Genomic DNA, 25,982 nt, shown 5'->3' on the forward strand with positions numbered 1-25,982 from the left:
CCAGTATCACATTGTGTGCGCAGTGCAACCAGGAATTATCTAGAATAACAAGAAGCCACAAAGCCCCGACTGTTTCTAAAGCATAATGGCTCTCTTGCTGGATATAATATGTCCTGGTCTGTACACAACTGTGGTCCTTCCTCTCACACTTCACGCAGAACTGGTGGTACAAGCCACTAAGGCCACAAGGTACACCTAACCTCACACACAACACCAAACTCACTCCTCCCAGGCCACGCCTCCTAACAGCACCGTCCCGCCATGCACCATAAACTGAGTAGCTGTTTGCATGAGCATTTGAGGGTGAGGAAAGCACTATACACCCCCAACATGGCACTACAAGGTGAGACCTGTCCCCGCATATCCAAACCTAGCCCTTCTTGTTCAGCTGTAGGCAGGGTCGGATTGGGACCAAAAACAGGCCCGGGCAGCCCAAAAAAAGTGACCCACATTTAAGGAGCCCGACCTTTCACAAAACATTGCTTGGTTAGTCTGTAGGTCTTCGAGGCGTCCAGTGTCTTCCAAAAGCGCTACAAAAAAGATTACCCGAGAACTGGCACAGACTCTGAAAAATGCAGCTCTGTCAGAGTGATTGAGACACCCTAGAGGTCTTCCAGAAGAAGTGAGCCACCCCAGAGGACTGTCAGAGGGATCGACACACCCCATGGGCCTGTATGTGCAATGTATTGTTAAAAACATACAAATCTGCATCTCTACTCCCCACAGACAAAAAGTCGCGCTATATAAAAATGCAAACAATAAATAAGGAACGCTAAGACGTTCATAGCGAGAGGAGTGCACAGAGAGGCAGTAGGGAGCAGCTGGAGGGGCCTTGAACCGTGAGGGAGGAGCGAAGGAACAGAAAAGGAAGGCTGGAGGGAGACCGAGACTTCAAAGAGACGTGTAGGGAGAGATGGGTTCACGGGTTGGAAGGGGGAGCAGAGCTCAGACGTACAGTTAGGAGTGCAGATGCAAATAACTAAATCGGCGGCACAAAATACTTCAGCAAAGAGTGTGCAGGGGCCAATAGATGGACCCGTAGGAGCAAAGAGATGGGGGTGGAGAGGCAGAGGGATCAGGATGCAGGGTAAACAGGAGTGAATGGACAGATGGAGCGCTGCAGATGCAGAAAGAGGGCACGAGCAGGGGAAGCCTGAAGGGAATGCTCTGGGCGATACACAAAACAGTACGAGAGAGTGCAGAAGGCAAAAGTAGGGTGCTGGGCAAGTATCAAGGTTCAGGGCCAATGTGCAGGTGCAGCAATAGAAGGGGATGCAATAGAAGTAGTGATTTAAATGGACAAGTGTCCAGAGGTACTGAATACCCGCACTTTAACTGGAGAGGGAGAGTACTTGCACTTCTCGCCATGGTGCTTAGGGGGAGCACATAGCCGAGGGGAGCACAGCCTTATGGAACACCGGCACTTCTCAGTGTTGGCGAATTTACAACGCTGGAGACTTCAGGCAAGAGTAAGGCACTGACTTTATTGTAGCAAGTAGCGTAACAGATAGCATGGAGGTAGACGGCCCATAACCCTCAACGCATAAAAATGAAGGCGATTAGTATGCATAATGAGAAAATACTGAGGGCTATGGTCAAATCGAGATTAAGCGGAAAGGACCAAACCGGTACATAATTCAATAAACAGCAGTGGAGAAGGCGGGACAAATTTAACGTAAATCAAGTCCATGTCAAGAAAAGAGAAGTGTGAGACAAATAACATGACAGCTTTTATGGCAACGGGACAGAAAGCAACAAATGGCAAGTGCAGTGAGAAATCATACAAACAATTGCTGACAGATCGAAAAAACTACGGCAAAAAGCACAAAGTGCCAGTGAGCATGGGACATTTTGAACGTGAAATTAAGCCGCTAAAAACTAGTCTACGTGATATCGAGCTGGACGGCCCAAGTACTTGTATTGGAGAAATCGAGGTGCGTTGGAAATCGCATATAGCACTCACCGCAAATAACTCAGAGTCTCCTCGGCATGGTATCTACTGGGTTGTGGAGGTAACGGTATCATTAAAGCCGGAACATGCTGCGTGAAGCGGCGTCTGACGTCCGCGGGCCAGCAGTGGCTGAATGCTGTGTGCGCCCAACTAGTTGCAATGGAAACAAGCATTGGCCGCAGTAATGTTAAAACGAGGCGTTGGCCGCGCGCGAGCGGCTGGAGACGCAATATGTGGTGGGGGAGGGGGAGAAGCGGGAGTTGTGTGTGCGCGTGCGTCATCGTGATCGCGATCGCTCTGAAAGCGAAAGTGATCGCGATGACGCACGAGTTTTCAAAGTGCTGCTGGCGGCCGGCTGCGCGCGTGCACGATCGCGTGAACGCAAGCATTAGGCCAGCCAGCAGCACTTTGAAATTCCCACATACAAAATGTCTCTTCGAGCCAGCGCATGCGCTGGGCTCAGCGAGACCTAAAAAAGGACTAAAGAAAGTTTTAGAAAGGAGTTGGATAGGACTCTGAGAACCCTCCTACAAATCTAGACACAGAAGGCTGCCCTGCTGAATGGATTTACGATTTATCCTATTTACAACATATGCAAAAGTACACAGACTTGAATCTGGAAATAGAGTTCACTGAGGAAGAAGTGATTGATGCAATATATAGCCAAAGACTGCATAAAGCACCATGGCTGGATAGATTCCCTTCAGATAGCAGATATCTTTAAATACATCAATTTGCATCCCACTTTTAAAAACAGTCTCTGATGTTACTTGGAAATCTGGGGATGTCCCCCCTCATTGAGAACAGCAATAGGAATTAGTTCCCGATTTTATTGCTAGAACGGCGGTGAAAATTTATAATGTGCTACTTATTAATTGTATGCAAGAGAGGGTAAAAAAAGATTAGATTCTATCCAATACCGGATTCAGAATTGGAAGCTAAAGACCATTCAATAATGCTTTACTTTATGTGCGTCAAATACATGAAGTTGAGGAATTCTATGCTCGACTTTCTCTTGCTAATGTGAGTCCTGTTGACTGAGTTTTCTGTATACTCAATCCACTGAATGCTTGATTCTGAACTGTATAAACACTTGGATCTAACCTTCGAAAAACTGAAATAAAATCCATTCTGGAAGTCTACAAAATTAAAGATGTAGCTGCAACTACATATGGCGCTAAACTACGGGGTTTTAAAAAGTAACTTAGCTACAAAGGATCGAAAACGTTTTTTCCCAACGTATGCCCCTTGTAGGGCCAGGTACACTGATGATGGCTGTAAGGCTAGAACTGGATCTTCACTGTGTTGAGTCTGAAAAAAATCTAAAGCCCATTTTTTTTTGTTTTTTTTTATATTTAGGACACATCCTGCAGCTCACATCTATCTAAAATCTTTCTGATCTCTTGGGGAGCAGAGATTCCTCAAGGTTTCAAAGGCAGTACTGTATTTGACGAATTCTAAAAGGAAATAGATTGCATTAATTTTTGCAATACCCCGAGCTTAATGAATAATATATCCAATTTTGCAATAATTTAAAAATATTATTAGGAGAATCTATTAGCATCAAGAATAATACTGTTGTAAAAAAAGACACCTCTTATCTGGAAATTAAGTCTTCCCGGCTCTATGACCCCTACATACAGAGACAAACAGAAGTCGTTATATTAAATTCAGATTAGGAGTTTTACCAGTTTTGACACATACGAAAAAGCGAACTGAAAATAAGGAATGCTCACAGCATTGTACTTGCGATCTAGGTGGACAAGAGATATTGAAACAATTTATGCTGCTATGTACAACAACTCTACTAATAAGCAAACAATTGCTTTCCCCTTTTTTTGAAAGTATAATATATAGCTATGTAGCATGACTTTGTGCCTCTAGTCTGACTCCTAGAGTACCTTGTACCCATTTGCTTCTTATATTGAGACAACTTGAAATGTAACAAGATACCAGTCTAAATAGTCTACATTTAAACTTGATATTTATCTGTTTAACATGTGGATTATTACATTTTTGTTGCCATTGTGGGTGTGTTTGTTCATAATTTGTATGGCTTTTACTGAATAAAGTAAATTATTAGATCTGAAAGGTGTAGACATTGCAGCAAGGTTCTGGGCAGAGGAGAGAGGGTAGCTGATGGCGGGGAGAGTGTTGGCAGCCTATGGTTGAGCACAGCTAGGAAAGAAATAGCCTACCACAGTTGAGAAGAGCTGCAAGCAGATGAATGAGTTCAGAAGACAGTTGCAACGAAAATGTTATTCAGTCTTAGCACTTTAGCCATCAGTACTAGGTATTATTGCATCTTTAATTTAAATACAAGTATTGAATGCAACATGGTGCCAGCTGCAAATCCAGCACTGGCTTCATGCCACCTCATGACTTTTTTTCTATCACCCTACACTTCCCGAATCTTTGTCACAATCTTGCTGGTTCTTTTTCAACCCTTCTTCCTCCTTTAGTCATTGTTTTCAAAGATTTGTCTTCTTCCTCCCTTCTTCATTTTCTACATTGATTCCTTCTTGAAATAAAAAATACAAACTCATGGATTGGCATGGATAGTAGTTTGAAGAATGGAGATATTGCTTTCACCAGAAACACAAAGTCACCACCATCAGAGAGAGCCTACCTGCCCGCTGCTGCTATTCACACCTTCAGTCTCTAATATGTACAAAGGGGAGACTGGAGATAGCTTAGAATGGAAAGTGCAACGCAAGTAGATGAATTTCAAAGAAAATCAGGATTTGTGGTCAATAAAAACAAATCTGAGAACCTTGCATGAAGGCATTTTCAACTAACTAGGAAACAGGGATGCCAAACATATCAACAACAGATTTCACCTCGTCTGTTGAGCAACAAGCATGAGAAGATCTATAGCAAGAGGAACCATGGATTACACTACATATTTAACCATGAAAAACATTAGTATTTATCATCAATCTAAGAACTTAAATGAATAGGCCCCTATTGTGTCCCATGGTGCACTGAAGTGGGAGACATATCCCAATAATTAACAATATGTTTGAAATACTTGTTATACATATTCAAAACATAAACGCACCCTAAAGTTAAAAACTGTATGATTACTTTTCTAGTACAAAAATGTGTTTAAGCAAAAAAATCATGCTTAATGCAACACAAATTTTAATTAGCAAATGTTCCATGCTGTACCAAACAAAAATAAGACATGCAAAGAGAAAAGTAATTAAAAGTCAAACCAAAGTCTTCAAAAAAACGAAGAGCATTCATAAATCGTTTTCCTTTTCTGAACTCAAACGTCCTGTGATTAACTTCAAAGTGGGAGTTTAAACTTCTTGCAACAATACACTAACTTGAATGTCAATAATCAGCAAAAAGATGTCAAAAGGCACATGTTCTTCAGGACAGCATTTCTTACTTAAATTCGTAAATTAAGGAGAGACAAGAAGTCTCAAGTATTGATCCAATAGTACCAAACAATACCTGGTAAAAGTTATACACAACTTACACAAAGTATCCATCACCAACAGGGCAGAAATTAAACACTTATGAATGGAGTTATAAAGTGGACTTACAATCATCATCATCATTTTTGTAGTTGTTTAGCGTGTGAACCATGGGTATGAATATAATATTAAAAAGGTCTAAAATATCAGTTGGAATGGCACAGGGGAACACAGCGGTATATGTTATTTTAAAAACATATGAGCATCTATAATGTTTAGAGAACATAATGCATAGCAAAGCTTCTTAAATATGACATATATTGTGTAAAATGTAAATCATATTAGACAATGGCATGTTGATTATACTTCACGAGCCAGGTGGGTATATTTACCTTAACTATAAGTCCCTAGTAATGTTACAAAATGGACCCAGGGTCTGTCTGTTCAATGTCATTAGTGTACTGCAGCACCTCTTGTGCCATCCACTACTGTGAGAGTGTAAACCATGGCTTCAGGCATACCACTGTAGCCTGTGTCTGTTTCAACATTGTAGTCCAACCTGTCACAATAAATGCTTCCGACAGGTCTAAACCTCCCTTTTAAATATTATGACCCCTATGAAGGCCATGGAGCCCATGAGTTAGGGTGCATGGCATTCAAAGTAGAGATATGTAGAAAATTAATGTTAACATGTTCTTAGTGACTAGCACGTTAAAAAGTGAATTTTTTATGTGGCAGGCCTACCTGTTCTATGTAGAAAACCAGAGTTTTCCCAGGGATGGGACTAGATAGAAAAATTATTAAATAACTATTTAATAATAGTTATTAAAAATTCAATTCAATGGTGAAGTGGGATTTTAAAAAATAATATGGAAAAGCAGCTTTTAGAAAGTTACCTTTTTACTGCCTAATGCTCCTGAAGAACATGTGTTCTCAAACTTCTCCCACCCAGGGATTAGCATTTGAAAGGGTTTGAAAAGGGTGAATCAAATGACTGCCAGCAGCAAACAATAAACTGACCTGAATGGGCAGAGATGACGTCTCTGAACCTCGCAGAATAAGCAGGATGGGGACTATGAACATCCTTATTGAAATTACAGTATCAAATCCTGCTTGAGTGTCAAAACCTACTTGGCGGTCTCCTGGACTTACACAAAATACTTTGGGTGCACTTGAAAGGCAGAGGACAGGATGCCAATGTAATTTTTGTGTATGCGCTGTTTGTTTGCTGAATGACTTGCTTTGTCCCACCAGACTTCTTTCTCTGGGTTTCACAAATAATACTGGAGGAGCACTTGAAAGGAAGGGAAACGGGATGCCTAAACAATCCTTGTGTATCCACTGCCTGGTTGCAGGAACACCCTATTATTGATCTACCAGACATCTGTATAAAGGTTTGTTGTGGGTACAGCCGTGGCCTCAAACTGGATTTTAGTGTTAGATGTGACAGGCACTAGGATTACTATAGTACACTCCCCACACACATACCAACCCCAGAGCTCAGGTTTAGGTGCCCAACAACATTTGCCGTTCTTGAAAATGCCAAAGGGGATAGGGTTAGACCTATTAACTTTTACCCTACGGTTTAGGGCGTGCCCAGGAGTTCTTTCTACCCTCCAGCTTGTGACAGGCATACATGTGGCACCTCCAAGCACTCACTTCAGAAAATTCCTGAACATGAGAAAGAACAGAAGAGTACTGAAGCTGTTGTCAGTGCCCTTAAAGGAGTTCTTAAGGACTGGACTAATTCCCTCTTGTACAAATGACAAAGAATTGGACTCCAAGGGCCATAAGGCTGACACCCTGTTCAAGCTACAACGATATAACATATTTAACATATTAAAAGAGGGCTTTTCTGTAACTGCCAAACGGACCTGGGAAAACTGGACCTGGACTGGACTCTGCTGCTTCTCCCACCAAGTCTGGCTTTCCTAATTGTTTGCACTGAGACCAATCTCGTTGTGACAGATCTCAAATTTTGGCAAGGGACGTGCCATGTAAAAGTCTTCTGGAAGTAAGCTGGGCCATCACTGTGAAGGGCCTTATGGACTATACACAGTGCTTTAAATTTAATTCTTGCACTAACTGACAACCAGTGAAGGTACTTGATTCCTATAGAAATAGGGGCAGATTTCTGAATGTCTAAGAAGACAGATTGCCACGTTTTTAAGCGTTTGAAGCCTCAGAATCAAACGTATGAGTGCATTGTATTAGTTAATTCGAGACACTACCAGGACTACCACAACCATTTTCTGCATTGCCATGAGGATAAAAGGGAGTGCTTTTTTTAAAGCATTCTTAGAAGGTAACAGCAAGACCAGGTAACCAGGTCGGAAAAACACAACTGTTTATCAAATAGAACTCCTAGATTTTTAACTTTCTGCACAGGACAAGGAATAGATCCCAAATTGATGGGCCACCAAGACCCATTTCAAAAGGAGGTATTAGCATCAAAAAGGGTTAGTTCTGTTTTATCTGAGTTTACTTTTAAACAGTTTTCCTGCATCCAGATAATGATATTTTCATGACAGTTTGGAATTGGCTGGCAACTTTTTCAAAGTCCGATGACACAGATAACACTATTTGTATGTCATCGGCATAGCATACAGGTGTGAATCCATATATGCGAATAAGTTTCATCATAGGGGTAACATAGATGTTGAACAAAATAGATGATCAAGATGAGCCTTGCAAAATCCCACAGTGGAGAGAGAAAGGTTCTGAAAAAAGTCTTGAAGGAGAAATTTTGTTCTCTCTCTGAGAGGAATGAGCTAAGAATGTTAAGGGCTGCGCCTCTTATCCCAAAACTCTCCAGCCCACTGATGAGTACGGAATGATTTACTATATCAAAAGTGGTTGAGAGACTTAGGAGATTCAGTGCAGCCCTTCCTCCCTGATCAACCTGCTTGCGAATCTCTGCCATGGCTATCAGCTGTGCCGATTCCATGCAGTGTTGGGATCTGAAACCCTGTTGAAATGAGTACAAACCATTATTTGCATTCAGTAACGATAAAAGATCCTCATTTACAGCACTCTCAAATATTTTTTCAGGGAGGGGTGCCCGGTGTTCGTACTTTAGACCATGTGCAATTCATAAGGTGGGCAAGAATCAAAGGGGGACCCAGATTTCGTAGTCTGCAGGAGATTGACTACTCCATCCTCTTCTAGGATGGCAACGTTATCTAATATGCTCCTATTGGCTCCAGCAAGCTCTTGCACAACCCTAGTCATGGGGGGATGAAGGGGGGGGGGTGGGGGGGGGGGAGAGGGAGTCTCTAAAATACCTATGTGATCCATCTTGTGGATGGAAGAGAATTTCTTATGCACATCATTGACCTTAGCTTGAAAGAACTCAGATTTGAGCAGAAAGCTTGAGAAGGGATAAAGGTCTGAGTGTTACGATATTTTGAATGGGTATTTATCAGTTTAAATAGTTAATTTGCCTAATCCATGGTTTCACTAATTTTCTATGAGAAATACTTTGGTTTTTCTACCATGATCAGAGCTTTATACCCTTCACTTAATAATTTGTATTTTTCTTTTTAATCCTCCTGGTATTCCTTCCACCACCGCCGTTCCTGGGCCCTGCATTTTTGTTTACATTTTTTCAAGTCAGGGGTAAACCAGGGGGCAGAGTGGCTTTACCTATGTGACTTTACATTTTTTTGAGGAACCAATTTACTTCCAGCGTTTTTTATCCAACTAGTGAAATTCCTAGTAGCCATTTCTACGTCATTGCTTAATTCAAGGCCCAGCTCGTCTAGCAAATACAGATGATGAGAGATGGGTTTGAAAGGTATTGGTGCTACTACTACCCAAGTGTTGAATAGAAAATGTGTGCAGTGCATATGGTTGATGCCCTTTGTAACGGCGTAGATCGGTGAAAAATAAAAAAACAGAATGATACCTAAAATAATTCCTGGTAGGTATCCAAAGCTAGACTCATCTCATGCAATTCTACCTATCATTTTTTGTTTTAGCAATCAAAACACATCTTTTTTGCTGAAGCAATGTCACTTGAATATGTCCCTTCTCTTCTATTTATATCCTGTTCACTTCCTTAAATGGTGTATATCCAAATGATAGAATGCCACAATACGGTTTGAGATGTGCAGACGACTGCTCACTTTTCAATATTCAAGTTGTTCACAAAACAAATTCAAATTAAATTGCTTTTATGATTCAAATAAACAATTTTAAACAAACAAATATCAACATTTTATACTAAATACCCCTCCCTAGACGTGGGAAATGTTTTGAAAGAGGGGAGCTTTAATTCCACCATTCACCTTGGCATAGATTTCTTTATTTTGGCTTCCAGATGTTGAAATACTACCAGTCTAGAACAGGAAATCTAGGTAGTTATGGAACGGCTTGATTTGCTTGCCTTGGTACTTGGTATATTTTGTCTGTTAAACCGATTACTGTTCTTGCCTTAGCCGTAAGCACTTTTACTAGTAACTTGCAAGATGCTAGTTCCATTAGGTGTACTTGACTTATGGAACCAGACGTGTCTGGTATCATCAACAAGGCAGTGCATCAGCAAGCTATACAATACAATCTCACGTGCTTGAGAAAGAGTGGAAGCCTTTCTAACAAGTGTGCAAAATCTACTTAAATAAAGTGTAACCATTTATACTCAACTGCACAGCAATGAACATCCCAACACATTTTAAAAGGGAATAACCCAGGTTTTCTGTATGGATTGTTCTTCCTGATTTAAACTCCTGGGTGCACACAGCCGTGTCTAATAGTCCATGAAATGCTGTGAGAGACTGACACTCAACTCACTCTCTTCCAAACATGCTCCCTCTTGCAAACATGCTGACCTAAATACCTGCTAGAGGTCTATGCTCCGTGGAATTCTGGTGATTTGACAAGTGCCATTGGCTACCTAAGGCTTAATGACCCTAACCAGAAGTTGACACATGAAACTTTCCATCTGTGCAAGTTTAATGCGGGACATGAATATCTGGTTAAAATCCTTAGAGGGAAGTTGTGTGTTTTTTAAATGGTCTTCTATCCTAGCCACGAGGGAGCAAACTCTCCTTGGCTTTAAGCAAGGCCATAAGCTCAAAGGAGACATAAAGCAGCCATGAATGTCACTGACATAGACCGCTAGGACATAGTTTTAATCTAGATTAAGAAAATAGGTTTGAAATATCAAAGTCTCTGCACAGATGGTCAGAGGTCAGAATACAAATGAAGATTCAGCACTGGTCCTGAGTCCAGAAGATAAGAAATTGCCTACTCCAAGTGTTCAGTGTGTATCACTTGAACACCGGGTTTCAAGCACCTCTGGTGAAAGGACACAAATAAATATAGTCCCAAATTAATTGTGTTGCCTGGATGGACCTGTAATATAGGAAAGAATAACCAGTACATTTTTACATACATATTCAGGCCGCTTAGAAAGGGATAGCTATCAAACCTAATGACAAAAATGATTTGAATATCTACAATCATTGAAAAATATGATGGGGAAAGTCAACGGAGAAATAAAATCCCCCTTTTTTCATTACTCGAGTGGAAATAATATGTTTCAATGTTAAAGCAGAGCACTTCGTTGGGATTCTAGATGTGATTAGTAGAAGGTAATAAAGAGGGTTTCAAGATTTGTCAACCTGTAATCATTAACCTATGCACATTGCCTTATCATGATGCAGCAGTGAAATATATAGAGCTACACAGCAATATAGTGGTGCTTTCAAGGAAAATGTGCAGTGGAAGGGTGAGTTAATTTTGATGGAAATAACTACCAACCTAAGGAAATGGCAGAAAAATAATGAATTGACTTCTTTCTCAAAGCGAGATAGTGACCCCCTAGGGCCTAGCATTTGGATTTATGATTATCTAGTGTTCTGAGTTCCCTGGTATGATTAGAGGATTAGTTTAGGTCCAGGAAAATTAATATTAAATATATGACACCGGGAAGCAATGACATACTGATAAACTGTCGAGAGAATTACATCAGTGCAGAAAAGTGAAAGAAAAACCCACTTTTGTTTCAATTGCAGCAGGACTACTTGCCCCTGTAAGACATCGTCCAATGGGTGGCGGGGGGGATTCACTGGGGAGGAGAAATCATTGGCTTACCAGTATCCATTAGTGGATAACCAGAATACCCAGAATTACCACGTACGAATGAGATGGAGTAAAGTGTACACCAGCCAATGAAGACCACGGGGGAGGGAATACGAAATTAATAGATTTACAGTAGAGACTTAGTGATTCAAAGACTCATGTGATGCTCCTTCCACATATTCCACACATCTATCAACACCCAGGCTGTGCCTGGACAAAGAAGAGTCAGCAAATGCAGGTCTTTGAAAACTTAATTTGATTATTTTTACCAGACCATCCTCTGAGGTGATGGAGAAGGGGACCATTCAAAAGGACTTCTACTGGCAAGAAGGTCCTTTGATCATGGACAGAAGCATGCTGTCTTATGCAAGATTAGCAAAAAAGTAATTAGAAAACACAAAATGTAATCAACCTCACACAAAAATCTTGATTCTTTGAAGTAAATAATTACACATGCCGGTCTCCTTGCAGAGGACTTAAGTTGACAGGCAGTAGATGCATTTCGGATTCAGAATGCAAATTAAGTAAGGATCAAAGTGTACCTCATACAATCAGACCTATCACTATTAGATTCATTGTCCACATTTCTGTTTTATTACTCAAAGATTCTGAAACAGCACTGCTCCTGTTTCTAGTATGTCTTCCATTGACTTTACATATAGGGTGTATTTATATATTTCCTAACACATATTAAAGGTTTTAACTACATTCAGCCTGATTCATAAAGAAATGCTTGATTCACAAAGGAAGCACTAAACCTCCACTCGTTAATGTATACCTATTTATGGAATTCTAAAACACTCCCACAACTCCACTTGGAAAGATGATTCCATGCATATTTATGGGAAAATCGTGCAACATTCCCAGCAGAATCCTACTTCAATTGTGCGGCCTTATCCATAATGTAGGACTCAACACAGGCGGAATAGAAACCGCAGTACAAAAGCACCTTTTTTTCAACACAGGGAAAATATTTTTCACTGTGGCAAAACCCCTTCCTTTACACTCCCTTTATGCCAACCATTGACTAGAGTAAAAACTCCAAGGTTTCCAGAGTCTGAAGAGGAACGTGGATGCGTAAATGTCCACAAGCGTCCATGTTTGTGGGCATCCACAAACTCCCAAGGCTATCCACGTCTTGGAACACTGTTTTCCTCCTTCTTGAGTGGGATTTAAGTGTGCAGAGAACTCTGCACCCATGATAGAGAGTTCTGTACACGTAAATCCTTTTGAGAATATCCCGACATGCGGAGAAGTGGTTAAATTCGGTCTTGACATTTGTGTCTAAGGACCTCTTTCTTTACATTTCTGTACAACATAATTCTTTCAAAAGTAGGACATTTATTTTGGTTCTAATTAAGTTGCACTCAAACTGATATTGGCGCATTTCTTGTACATCCTTATTGTTTCTGTTTATTTTGCACAAATACCATTATTCTGGGAGAGAATTTAATTCCAAAAGCGGCCCTTTGTTGCTGAATTAAGTTGTGTCTCCAAACGTAATGCACTCACAAGTACTGATATCAAAATGTAAAGGCTATATTTAAAGGTAATTATGGTTTTCCACAAACATGAAAACACTGAACACTAGATTGAATATCATAAGGGGCGTAGCTTGGTCAGTAAGACAGGAGGGGTGGGAGCTTCAGATTTCCCAACAATCACGCTGGCACATAGGGGTCAATTTACCAAATTCTCCCACAGCGCAGCAGGCAAACATGCTGCACTGCGTGAGAAAGCGAGAGGAGGAGTGTGCTATGTTCACAGAGATATTGCACTCTCTTCACCTCTCCCTAGCACCGGTGCACAATCAGGTAGCCGTCCGCCACGCACATAAATTTAAACCACAGTGCAAGGGTGTCTGTTTGAGTCTAGCATAGGTTTTGTACTGGAAGGACCCTTCCAGTACAAAATACTATGCTTAGACTAACTTTAAAACTTTTCCCACTTTGTATGCATTCTGTACAGTGCAGCACACATGCAAAGTCGAAAAAGAAAGGAAAAATAAAACCATTTCTACTTGATAGTGACTATTTGAAATGGGCGATATCTTTTGATGCAAAACTCTGTCTACTTTTTGGAGTAAATAGGGGTTTGAGTCAAAAAACGTGGGTAGTTGCATGGGAATGCCCATATATCACCCATGGAATGCCAGTGTGGTGCTAAGTAATACAAATCAGCTCTACGCACTGATTTGTATTATTGACAAGTGAATTTCCAGCGCAAAACAGGTTTAACGCTGGAGAGCAAAATGGGACAAAAATATTTTGCATCGATTTGCATCACTTTTGTGATGCAAACACATCACAAAATCTTAGTAAATATAACTTGTTAAATGTTAAATATTAATATATGACAAGCAGGAGGCACGAGAGGGGCTTAAGAGGCAGTGGAATGGGAGAGTAATGTGGATTGGTAGGGGTACTGAGAAAATTCATTATTTTGTAAAATAACCAACATTTATTCTCTTTGCAAACAGAGAGAGGAAGAGTGTGTGTTTTTAGTCTGTGTGTTTACAAATTTGTGTGTTTACAAATCCCTGGTGAAATCCAACAGACCTCACCATACGCGACTGAAAGCACCTGTACACAACTATTTTTCACAAAATACAATTATTAGGTGCTGAATTAATGTGGGTATATTATCCCAGGACCAATCCTTCTGCCCTTGGAACTTGGCTAAAAATGTAAAAACTACCATGTTACATTGGGGTTCATTCAGTATCAATTTCATCAACGCCCCTTTTCTGCAACTGGATCGATGTTTTTACTCAATCAAGCCTATGTGAACACATTTTATGAGAAACATGAGAGGAAGTGAACGAAGTAACCCACAAATGATTACATCAAGGTATTGTCTCTACTCCATTCCTCATTAGGGGCCTGAGTCCGCGGACAGGCTACTTTGCCACATACGTGACAGCTATCCCCGTCCGCCATATTACGAGTGTCATAGGATATAATGAACTTGTAATCCGGCATTCATAGGATATAATGAACTTGTAATACGGCAGACGAGATATCCGTCACATTTGGGACGGATTATCCTGCTCGCCGAACTCTCAGGCCCTAAGTGACAAAACCGCAGCTGGTGCTGTGCTCTCTCACAGCTCATGCAGAATATCTAGATCTACACGGACAGCTAAAATGTCTTAACTATTTAGTATTGTGTTTCATAGTAAGAAATGGAGACAGTCCAAATAAGTACTCAAACACTTCTAGCACGACAGTCTCAGTCCAATGTTTTCAATATTTCGTCGACGTTTCGACGCTTTTAGAATTAATCAGTGGGTCTCAGGAGAACGATATAAAACCATCTGTTTCACATCAAATTGGAGAGGAATACATATTCAAAGAGGGTCCTAAATATTACTGTTAAAATACAAGCGATAAGTATGTAATTCAAAACATTTTTACTTTTATGGAATATGACAGGCCAAAGAGCTTCAAAACCAGGTCATGCCAATGTCAAAAAAGAAGAAACAAAGTGGTGATGCTAACTATTTCTTACGTAGCTGTTAGTACCTCTTTCAAAGGATCTTCTCATGTTTTAGACACCTACACAACATATGTAGTGGGTCTCCATTACCCTACATTCCCTACGGCAACTGTTGCTGGACCCTACATTCCTCCTGTCTATCTTGCCTGGTGCAAGGTATCATCCATCATAATTTTTGTGGATTTCACCTCGAGTAATATGGATTTGTTAGATGAAAAACTAGCTTTCCACAATGCTTTCCATGTTTGGCACGACACTTATTTGACGATATCTGACATGTTTTATTTTCGTCACCTTAAATGTCTTCTTATATATTTCGATTGTTCTAAGTTGTCCCTTCTATTTTAAATCTGGTCTTGTTCGTTTGAATGCTGGTGTGAAATCCTTATTGTGATGAAAAGCTGTCAAGGAAGGATAGGAAATTCGCAACCGCTTTGCTTAGCGCTTGAAATCCCATATCTGTAATGCAGTGCCAGGCTGGCAAGAGTTCAACTGCAGCGGCTTATCTGCCTCAGTGAACTGCAAAATGTCCCATATTGACCTGCCCGCTACCGGTCTATCCATGTGCACTTAATGACCAAGGGACTTTTTCATAGCGCAGTCCCTTAATATAGGGATATATGATATTCTACAATAATTTGTGATGTGTGGGAATCCCTAGTCTACCATGTCTCTAGGTGTCATAAGTACTTTATGTCAAGAACTTGCTGCCTTTCCATGCCATACAACCGTCATCAAGAATTTCTGCGGTGCTAGAAAGGTTTCTTTCCTTCTTCTAAAGGGCAATACTTGGAAAACATACAAAAAAAAACTCAGCCCTATTGCCTATCCTTGTAATGACTATTGTTCATAGGCATGACATATATCGAGTTCGTCACCTGTAAGGATCATGTTTCATTTTTGTTAACAATAGTACTTTATTTGGTCGAAAGAGAGCTGGGAATCAATGGGTTATATTGACCCCCCACCCCCAAAATATTTACTTCCTGATTTTTGTAATGGAGTTGCTCTCTTTCGGCCTTTCGTGTTCTGCTTCTTCTATATGCAGCAATAGCAGTTCTGACTCAGCATGACGTCTCCAAACTGTTTCAACAGCTTCACTAGCAGGGGAATCGAGACCCTTTGATCAGTCAAATAAAGCAGCATGTTATATGCGAAAAGTGACATTTTTTGTTCCATCCCTCCAGCAAACCAAACCCTATGTCCAGAGACCGTCTCACTGCTATTGACAACCGCTCCACTACCAGAGTGAACACGTGAGACAACGGGCATCCTTGCCTCATGTGCCTTTCCATAAGCCCTGAGAAAATCCCATTAATCATAATCTTAGCTAAAGGTTCGGCATATGGGACAATCAAAATTATTATCCATTGTTTCCCTGTGCCAAATCTCTCCTCCTTGTGTTTTAAAAAGGACAAGTTCACACAGTCAAAAGCATTTCAGCATTCATGGCTGGCATATTACTGATGGTAATTTTTTTTCTGTTGGCTTTCTCAACAAGGTGAACCATTCTTCTTCTATTTTCAAATGTTTGCCTGTCACAGATAAAGCCTAAATAGATGGTAAGTATTAGGTTCAGTAGGACTAATGCTAGTCAGTTGGCCAAGATTTTCACTTACAATTAATGTCCAAATTTCAATTTGCTATTGGTCTATGTGATAAGCAGTTTATGAGATCTCTTTCTGGCATATCTAGGTCCACTATATGTCCATCATACAGAGAATCAGTTCTCTTGCTCACTATGGTTTGAAATATCTGCGTAAAGCATAAGGTGGTATAATTCACAAAGGTCTTGTAAAATTCTCCTGTAAACTCATGTGGGCAAAGGATTTTAAAGGATTTTGAAACACTGATAACAGATCAGTCAACTCTGATGCAATAGGATTGCACATGGTGTCTCTATTTTCAGCTGAAAGCCGGGGGAAACTTAGGGCCTGATTATGACTTTGGCAGTGTGGGAGCGGGCCGCCACACCAGTTCCCTGCTTCCACACCACCAAAGTCGAACGCTGCCCGCCATATTATGAGTCAATTTGTGCTCTGGCTGGTGGCGAGGCTGTCCTGCAGCGGTGCAGTTCAAAGGCTCATATGTGAGCATTTAATTTGCAGTGCCCAGGGAGCGCCAAAGCAAGTTCCTGCACAGCAAGGATTTTGCAGTCCATGTCATGCAGGAACTAGGGTGCATGCACACAGGGGTCACACCATGTGCCCCCCTGCATGCACCCAATGCACAGGAGCACCAGGGGGCACAGTAAGGCCCTCTTACTTTCCTGACCGCCACACTTTTCATGGCGGGATCAGCGCTATGAAAAGTGTGAAGGTCAGGAAAGTCATAATATGCTTGGCGGTGTCGCAGCGGCGCCACCAGCATATTGCTCCCCCAGAGCGCCATGCCAACGTCGATGGGGATCCGACTGCCAAAGCTGCACTACAGCGGTAGGTAGCCGCCACTGCGGGTTTGGCGGTCCTATGGACTGCCAAACTCGTAATTAGGCCCTTAGTCCTTCTAACATGATCAATTGAATCTCCACAATCTCCATCCACCATTGTACTGTCTAAAGAAATCCTGGAAAACTATTTCTTTTTCTCTATCCTTAAAGAACCAACCTCAGTTTTTCCTTCCAATAGATAATAAACCATTTTCTCTGTATTGCATAGCCTGCAGGGCCCCTGCTTATCAACTATGCAATATATACTGTGATTATATGTTTTCCTTTTTAACAGGAGTAGGCCTTTTTCTGATTTGTTCATTAGTTGCCTATTTAGCTGGTGTCTTACAGCTGTTTCCTTTCCTAGGTTGAATCTAGTATTAGCTATCTTGTGTGTATTTGCAGAATTCCCGAAAACCTTCTCTCCTGGTGCCTGTTCTTGTGACCTATTTCACTTTCCTGCTGCCGCCAGGGTGAAAGATTCCCCCTGACCGCCACTTTTAAGGTGCCACGCAATATTTCTTGTGGAATCTCTACTGTGTTAATATTTTCTAAAGAGTACTAAATGGTTTCACTTCCATTTTGTGAAGTCGGACCTTGCTGATAGTTGTGTGTGACCGACATCATACTGCATGCTAAATGTATGTTACAATGTGACTACTACTTCCATTATAATTGAGTTATGGCTATGCTAAGTCTGTTTACATAGATGAGTTACATTTCATTAAAATAGTTTGATCCTTTGTCTACAACCATCATTTATGGGGGCTCGACTTCAGAGCATACTATCAATTTTACTATCATGCCCGACCTATGTCTCCGGGTTCTCCAATGTTCGATAAGAGTGGCCAGCGGGTTTTTGTGAGCATTCGCTGATGATGCAACAGTGTAGTCTGGGATTTCTTCCAGGAGTATTGATCCCTCTAACTTCTGTGATTAAGTGATCATTACCCTCTAGTTGGAAGTCTACTCTTCACAAGATTGTCCAACGAAACAGCATTTTTAGTATTTTAAAATCTCCAGTCAGTGGGCAGTAACGGGTCCTTTTAGGCAGTGTGGTCTAGGAAAAGTCTTGCAGCGGCAGTGCTTGAGTGCCAGTGGTTGTTCCTCCTGCTTTCTTTAAAAATCTGCTCTTTTTGCTACAGCGTCATTTTGGCCACTATGTCTCTTGGGCAGCCTTTTGCTCTTTGATTTTTGGGTCCCATTGTGTCCACTCTTTCAGCACAGATTTCTTCCTCTTCCTTAAGATCCAGTATTTGTGTGAATAACCATGTGACAAAGTCCATAATGTTAGTGCCTGCTGCATCTTCCGTTGCATTCCACAACCTGATATGGTCCCTTCTTGCATGATTTTCCAAATCTTTCTATCACACGTGAGGGATTTCTGTTTGGTGATGCAGGTCACTGAATCTACCTTTTGTATGTTTTACTCCCTCGCCAGGCCTCTAACAAGGTCCATTAATGGCTAGCCCACCTAGTTCACATCTCACCCCAGAGTGATTACCGTCTCCTGTATATCTCTCTGAACTTCCTCCATGTCCTGTTTTATTTTCGCTTGATTTCCATTTCTTGCATAGCTCTTGTAGGAGTGAGTCATACAATTGGGCTCCTGAACTTGAGTCTTGGTGTAACGAATTCCATGCAGGATTGTGTGTGTGTGATAAGACCCAATGTCTCTCTGATCCCTTCCTCCTGTTTTACGAACCATGGTGTCTTATTTGTGCCTCCACTTGAACACTGCAATAATAAGATGTGTTTTATGTTAATAGTGCCGAAGCTGCCTCCACCCTCCCAGAGTTCCAGCCGCCCGCCTCCAATTCTCGGGCTCAAGTGAGTCTATTACACAACCTGACTGCATCTAACTGTCATCTACTCCCATAAGTCTTGTGGGGCACGCTACCTCTTCGGTCCAACTGCGCTCTAGATCACCTCTTAGACATGGTATACTTAACCTCCTGCCAGTGTTCTATGCCCCTTAACCAGCCACCTCATCCATCCTATAGTTCATTCTGAGGACATTTTTATTGATTAGTGTTGGAAAGAGAGTCCAGAGCCTCATCTTGATATGTCCAACATCTCGACAGTATAGCTAAACAACCTATTTATTTCTTTGTGAATGTTTGCATAAATGGCTATCTAACATTGTATTTACTTGAACTGACCTCTATTACATTAACCAGCAGGGCCGGCTCTAGGGCGGTGCGATAGTTGCCACCGTGCCAGGTGCTGACTTGGGGTGGGGGCGTCATTTTTACTATCATTTTAAAAGCACCAACCTGCTGGCGCGTTCCTGGCCTCCAGCAATTTTTGTAGGCATCAATTAAAACGTCGACATAACTACAGTGATTTATCGTGTTCCGGGAAAGAGACCGGAGTTTTGTCTAGTGGAGGTTTTGACTCATTCAAAGGTAGCACAGAGGGTTAAAATGCCTGCTGCTAAGAACGTGTACCATGCAGATAAAGTGCATGTAATGTAAATAGGTCAGTGGGGTACTGCTTCTGTAAGAGAGCTCGTTTTGTTACTTGTCGTTTGTAAATCAAAATCCCAATTTAGAACATGGATCTATTAACTTCATCAAAGAGCTGTATGTAAACTGCAAGGTATATGTTTTTTGCCCAGTCTTTCATTATCCTAATCTTGCCAAAAGTGGTAATTTGGGTGGAAAACAATTCTTGTTATTAAAGTACGAGTTACTTACCTTCGGTAACGATGTATCTGGTAGAGATGTTGTTTAGCCGCAGATTCTTTAACTTAGAATATCCACAGGAATCAGACTGGATCCAGAAAACTCTTTTGCAGCAGCACCCCTGGCGCTGGGGGACGGCGCCACATGACCTCGCCCTGATGTCATCCACGTACGTGACGTCAGGGAAGTCAAATAAGTCCCTCCCAGCGCATTGACGTCAGTTTTCTTCGGAGAAGCTTTTCCGCGATACAACGCGGAGCTACCAATAATAAACTGTGAAAGTATGGGAACAGTGTGCGATGCATGAAAATCCATAAATAAATAAGGAGGATGGTGCAAGACGCCATCGTAAAAGACAGAATTAGACAATGCCTACATACAAGTAAAAAAGCTGTGAGAAAGATCCTCGCAAGCTGAGCGAAGACCCTTCCCAAGTGCAGCAAGGGAAGAATATCTCAACAGACAGAAATAGACTGTTATTACCATGCAGAACAACAGACAAAATTAGACTGTCAGTACCATGTAGAACTGTGCCGTCTAGCAAGAACGGAACACAGAGAGAACAACAGACCACCGCAGGAAGGTATGAAAAGTCTGGCGTTGCCCCTATAGTAATGGAGGTCTGAAACAGAGGTGAACAGATCCCCAAGAAGACTACTGTAGAGGATACCAGAACCCTGAGCCAATAGAGAAGGCGGGAAGCCAGCAGGAGAGAATAAGAAATAAATAAGAATCTCCTGGAGAAGGTCAATCAAAAAGGCATCATTTTACAGGTAATAAACCCCTGAGAGGCAGACAACTGTATTATGGTAACAGAAGCCCCTCAGAGGGAGTGAGCTGTATTATGGCAAATCTCAAAGAGATGCAACAATGTGAGCACTCATGAGAGAAAAAACCAATGCCAACTGTAAAAGTGGGGCCAACGGAGAAGCCCACTTGGCAAGGTCCTCGCACAACGATGAGGCTGGGTGGGCGTTAAGGAATCTGCGGCTAGACAGCGTCTCTACCAGATACATTGTTACCGAAGGTAAGTAACTCGTACATCTGACAGAGACAACTAGCCGCAGATTCCTTAACCTAGAATAGATACCACAGCCATACCCCAAAGGGGAGGTGAATCTGCGACAGGACAACAGAAAGTGCCAAACATTTGAGCTGGCAACAGAGTGACGAATAATGGGGAAGGTTGTGGCGGAACAGCCAGACAGCAACCCAAATAGCTCGAAAGAGCAAAAGATAACAGGATGCAAGGCATCCCAAAAATGCCATAATGGTGCTACACCATACCTATATAAGCATGAGTGGTAGAAACGGCACCAGCCATGTACCAGAACAAAAGAAAGAGAGAGGAAGAAGGACCACTCTCTGCGTAATGGCGCACTATGTGAATACTGACCAAAGGTTGAGAAGAAACATGAAGAGATGCAACCAGAGCCTACCAGGCTAGCCCACGGAAGGAAGGCTGGAGAGGCTACAGCCAAGAATCAAAGGTCAAGAGATAGAATGAGCAATGTTCTTGGAATTGTAGGTGGGGACAAGAAACATGCTAAGCGCTCACCCAGTCCCAAAAGGGGGAACAGGGGCGAACAGTAACAATCTTAAGCCCGCTGATGCCGGCCACCACAAAAATATGCGCAGAGCAAACCGCTACAGAGACCATAAGGTAGCTTAGCTAAAATAAGCATAAGGATGCTCGACCAGGCCGCGGTAAGACCAAGGTGAGGACCAACACACGAAATACAGCATGCAGGGCGTAGATCTAGGAAGAGCCGTCCCGCATGCCCAGCTGATACAATATAGCACAGCCGAAGGAAGGTGCAGCGGCGGCACCAAAGTACTAATGCGTAGAAATGGAGAAATAATCGCAGAATGTTAGACCACACCTTTTGACGGAAAGGAAAGTAACCCTTGTCCAGAAGAGAGAAACATTCAGTAACTGAGCACGAAGAAGGGAGCAGCAGAAACCCAGGGAACCACCCCAGCAAGCGGAATGCAAAAAGGGGCCTTATTGGTAATGCTGCATGCATTGTGCACCGTACAACAGCAGAGAAGAGCACCAGAGGACGCCTAGAGGCCAAAGGAACTCGTAGGCCCAGTTCATATAACAGAGCCATATAATAGCAAACAAGTACCCCACACGGAGTATGTACCCCCCTAACAACGGGGAACACGTTCATAAGGGCAAGCCACAGTCAGAGGAACAATCTGAGAAACACTGCCACTGCAGGTTAACCGCCAGTTGAAAACGCATAATGCATCGAAAGGATGAGAAATGAAAGGGTAATCACCTCTGACCATGCAAAAGGAAAACCAGCAAGGAGGCACTGAACAGCCGAGTCGGCGTGCGCATGAAACAATAAAACTCCATCAAAGGGTAACTCAACAAGACTCTCCCGTATATTTTCCAGGAAGACGCTATCCCGTAACAAAGTATGGCTCAGGGCGACAGAACCAGCCATAGCCCGGCCTAAGGAATCAGCAGTATCCAAGGCGGAGCGCATCGTAAACTAAGCAAGGTCATGGCCATCCAGGAGAAGATGAAGCAGGTCAACACGAGCGCCTTCTGTGCTGGTGGAGAGCAAAGACTCTGCAGAGTCCCACAGGGCAGAGGTAGCCCGAGCCAGAACACACTGTATTTATTGACCATAGCGCAGCACTGGTGGAGGCAAAGATGTTCCGACCCCATGACTCAAGCCGTCTGGACTCCCGGGAGGCAGGGAGCAATAGCCGAGGCAAGGAAGGCAAGGCAGTTTGCAAAACAAACCCCTGCGCATCGGGATGCACAAATAAGCAGACCGGATCATGTGGAGCAGGACGGTGGCGGTGCAAGACTGAACGAGCCACCGGGTCACCAGAAGCTGGCCGAACCCAGATTCCCAAAAGGGCATCATAAAGAGAAGCTTCAAAGGGCAGAAGCGGCTCCACATTCCCTGACACACGGTGAAGGACATCAAGTAAAAGGTCCACAGACATGGGCGCCGAAGGGGGCTGCATGTTCAAAAACCGAGTGGCCAAAGAGACCACTCTAAGAAAAGCTGCACTAGCCTCGGTAGCGCCCTAAGGAGGGGATAGTAGCTCATCAGTAGGTGAGGGCTGTGAGGGTGTGACCAATGCCCAACTGAGGGGAGCCCCATTGACTAATGGGGGTCCTGATGAGGCTCTTGAGGAGGTGGGGACCCTGCCGGATTCACATACTCTAAGGGAGGCACAGGCAAGAATACATCCAGCGCCGCCGGGCGTGGGGGCGAAGCCAAACTCTCTCCGGGCGCCTCCGGAGAAGAGTCAACAACCCGGCGTCGATTCGGCGCCAAAACCACTTTAGTAGGCGCCGACCGAGCTTTGTCCGGCGCCGACTCGACTCCATCCGACGTCTAGTCGGCTCCGTCCAGCGCCGAATCCATGATAAGCTCCCCGTCCGAAGAAGGAGAAGGAGCCGGGGATGCAAGCCTCCGGCGCTGCACCGGCGCCGACTCTGCCTCAACCCGGACCGGCTCCGACGCCGAAGGAAGAAGCGGAGGCAGAGCCGGGGAGGTGACAAGTTCACCTTCCGAAGAAGGAGAAGGCGCCGGAGCCTGGGGGGCAAACCTCCGGCGCCGCACCAGCGCCGCCTCAGCCTCAACCGCAACAGGCTCCGACTCCAGAGAAAGAAGCAGAGGCAGAGTCTACGGCGCCGGAACGGAGCCGTCTCGGGCTTCGGACAGGCGGCCGCCTGCCCAGAAGACCGAGGTGTGCACAAAGTGAGGCTTTGAGCACCAGCAACCACCTGTGACGCCACAGGGAGCCCCACGGGACTATGCGGTGCGGCAGGGGTGTAATGGGCCTTAGAGGGGGACCCAGCCGGACCGCACCCTGACAACGCCATATGGATCATAGAGGGGGACCCAGCCAGGCCGCGCCCTGACGATACCACATCTCTGACATCCCTGGAGGGCAAAGGCTCATTTGATGCCGGGGGCCAACCCTCCGGCTAGTCCGTATAAGGACCCCATAGGTAGCGAACGCCCCGAGGACGCCCCAGGGATGGGAGAGGACCCAAGGGAGGCCTGCAACCGGATAGGGAGGATAGAGGGGGGGGCCGACTGATGGAGGCACACGTCCGGAATATTCCGGGAACCAGTGCCCCTCACAACAGATGAAAGGGAGGTCGAGGACCTCGGCGCCTTGCGCCGCAACTTACCAAGAAGTGGTGAATGACGGCCTCGGGCCCCAGAGGGCGATCGACGGAGAAACTGCATTGAAGAGGTTGTCGAACGAGACGACTCCGACCGGGACAGTCGCGCCGAAAGATGCTTCATCCGGCGCTCTCACCAGGACTTCAGCTTAAGGTGTTGGCAGGCTTCGCAGTCCGTGGAGTCGTGGTGCTCCTCCAGACACCACATACAAATAAGATGCGGGTCTGTTGCGGACGTTTGCCGCAAACAGGAATTACAGTATTTAAAGCCCGAGGGCATCGCACACTGTTCCCGATCAAAAAAGGGAACTGAAAACAGGCCAGAGGAACCGCAGGCCTGAAAACAGGCCAGAGGAGCACACTCCGGATCCGCGTTGCACCCGGAAAAGAAGGAAAACTGACGTCAGCACGCCGGGAGGAACTTACATGACCTCGCTGATGTCACATACGTGGATGACGTCAGGGCGGGGTCGTGTGGCGCCGGACCCCGGCGCGCAGAGGTGCTGCTGCAATAGAGTTTTCCGGATCCAGTTTGATGCCTTGGGATATTCTAAGTTAAGAAATCTGCGGCTAGATGTCTCTATCAGATGAGAACCCCTAACAATGGTGTTACATTTTAAATTCTGAATTTGTGCTTTTCCAGAATAAGGACTCTTGAACTATATTGCCTACGAGTATCGATGGCTCCTACACTACACCTTGTAGTTCTGTCTGATGTAACATTTCCTATACACTGATTTACACACCTATTATTGTCTCTGTGCAATGTGTGTGAAGTAAAGTGCTCTGACACCTTACACTGGTATGAGTGGTGCTATAAAACTAAATGAATCCGAGAGACAGTGGTTCTGGAGACTTGAGGGGCACTGTTAAAGGGCGGAGGTGACGAAATCCGTGGCAGAGGTGGACATTGGGGGGGTGAGGCACCAACAGATATTGTCGCACAGGCCGCCACCAACGCTAAAGCCGGCCCTGTTAACCAGTGATCTTTATACTCTTCTGAAGCAGGACTGGTGCCTGGTATAGATACCACAAAACGAGCATCAATGTAACTTGCAAACAATACTATTGTACCTAGATGAGAACTGTCTGAGCCCTGGCTACTGATTAGGAGTTTGGCGGAAAGAGATCCTAAAGAACTCAAAGGCAGAACATCCTTAAAAGGAAAGGAAAAATCTTACAGTTACAATGAGATTTTATAACACTTTCCTCCCAAGATTAGAGAGTTTTCAGAACAATCAGAAGTAAAAATATCCTGAAGTTTCACAAGTCTATAATAATGTTCTTTCTTGATATAAAACAGTATTATAGAAGAAAACTAAAAATTGCACAAAGCACACATTTGAAATTATTGTGCAACATCATTTTCAAAATATCGAATATTCTGTGATACCATCCATCTTTATCCAAGGAGGAAACATAGATGTATTCCTAAAAGCTGCACAATAGCGATTTTTTCTGTGATTCCGTTTTCAAACAGTTATCTTTAAAGCCAAAGAAAACGGGATAATGTAGCCTGCAAACAATATAAAAATCCCCAACTGGATTACTCACAGTTTATACAGAGATTACCACTAAAGCGTGCAAAATGTAGCATGCACTACTAACAATCTATTCCATTTGTCGTCAAGCATAAAGCATCGCATTAAATGATTAAGTATAAATGTTATAATAAAGAGCATTACTTACTCCTTGGCCAACCGCAACTCGATCCAGAGCCTTAAAAGTGAAACAGATA

At 43.3% G+C, this 25,982-nt stretch overlaps 1 protein-coding gene across 1 annotated transcript in view; it reads right to left on the reverse strand.

Annotated features, from left to right (window-relative positions):
• METTL25 (methyltransferase like 25) overlaps positions 1 to 25,982 on the reverse strand; it is a 580,957-nt gene that overhangs the window by 261,667 nt on the left and 293,308 nt on the right. Inside the window, exon 7 of the mRNA XM_085652969.1 lies at positions 25,934 to 25,963. Within this exon, the coding sequence (XP_085509095.1) occupies positions 25,934 to 25,963 (30 nt within the window). The remainder of the gene's footprint in view (positions 1 to 25,933; positions 25,964 to 25,982) is intronic.

This window comes from Triturus cristatus, chromosome 4_1 (assembly GCF_964204655.1).
Source record: "Triturus cristatus chromosome 4_1, aTriCri1.1, whole genome shotgun sequence".
Classification (NCBI taxonomy): Eukaryota; Metazoa; Chordata; class Amphibia; order Caudata; family Salamandridae; genus Triturus; species Triturus cristatus.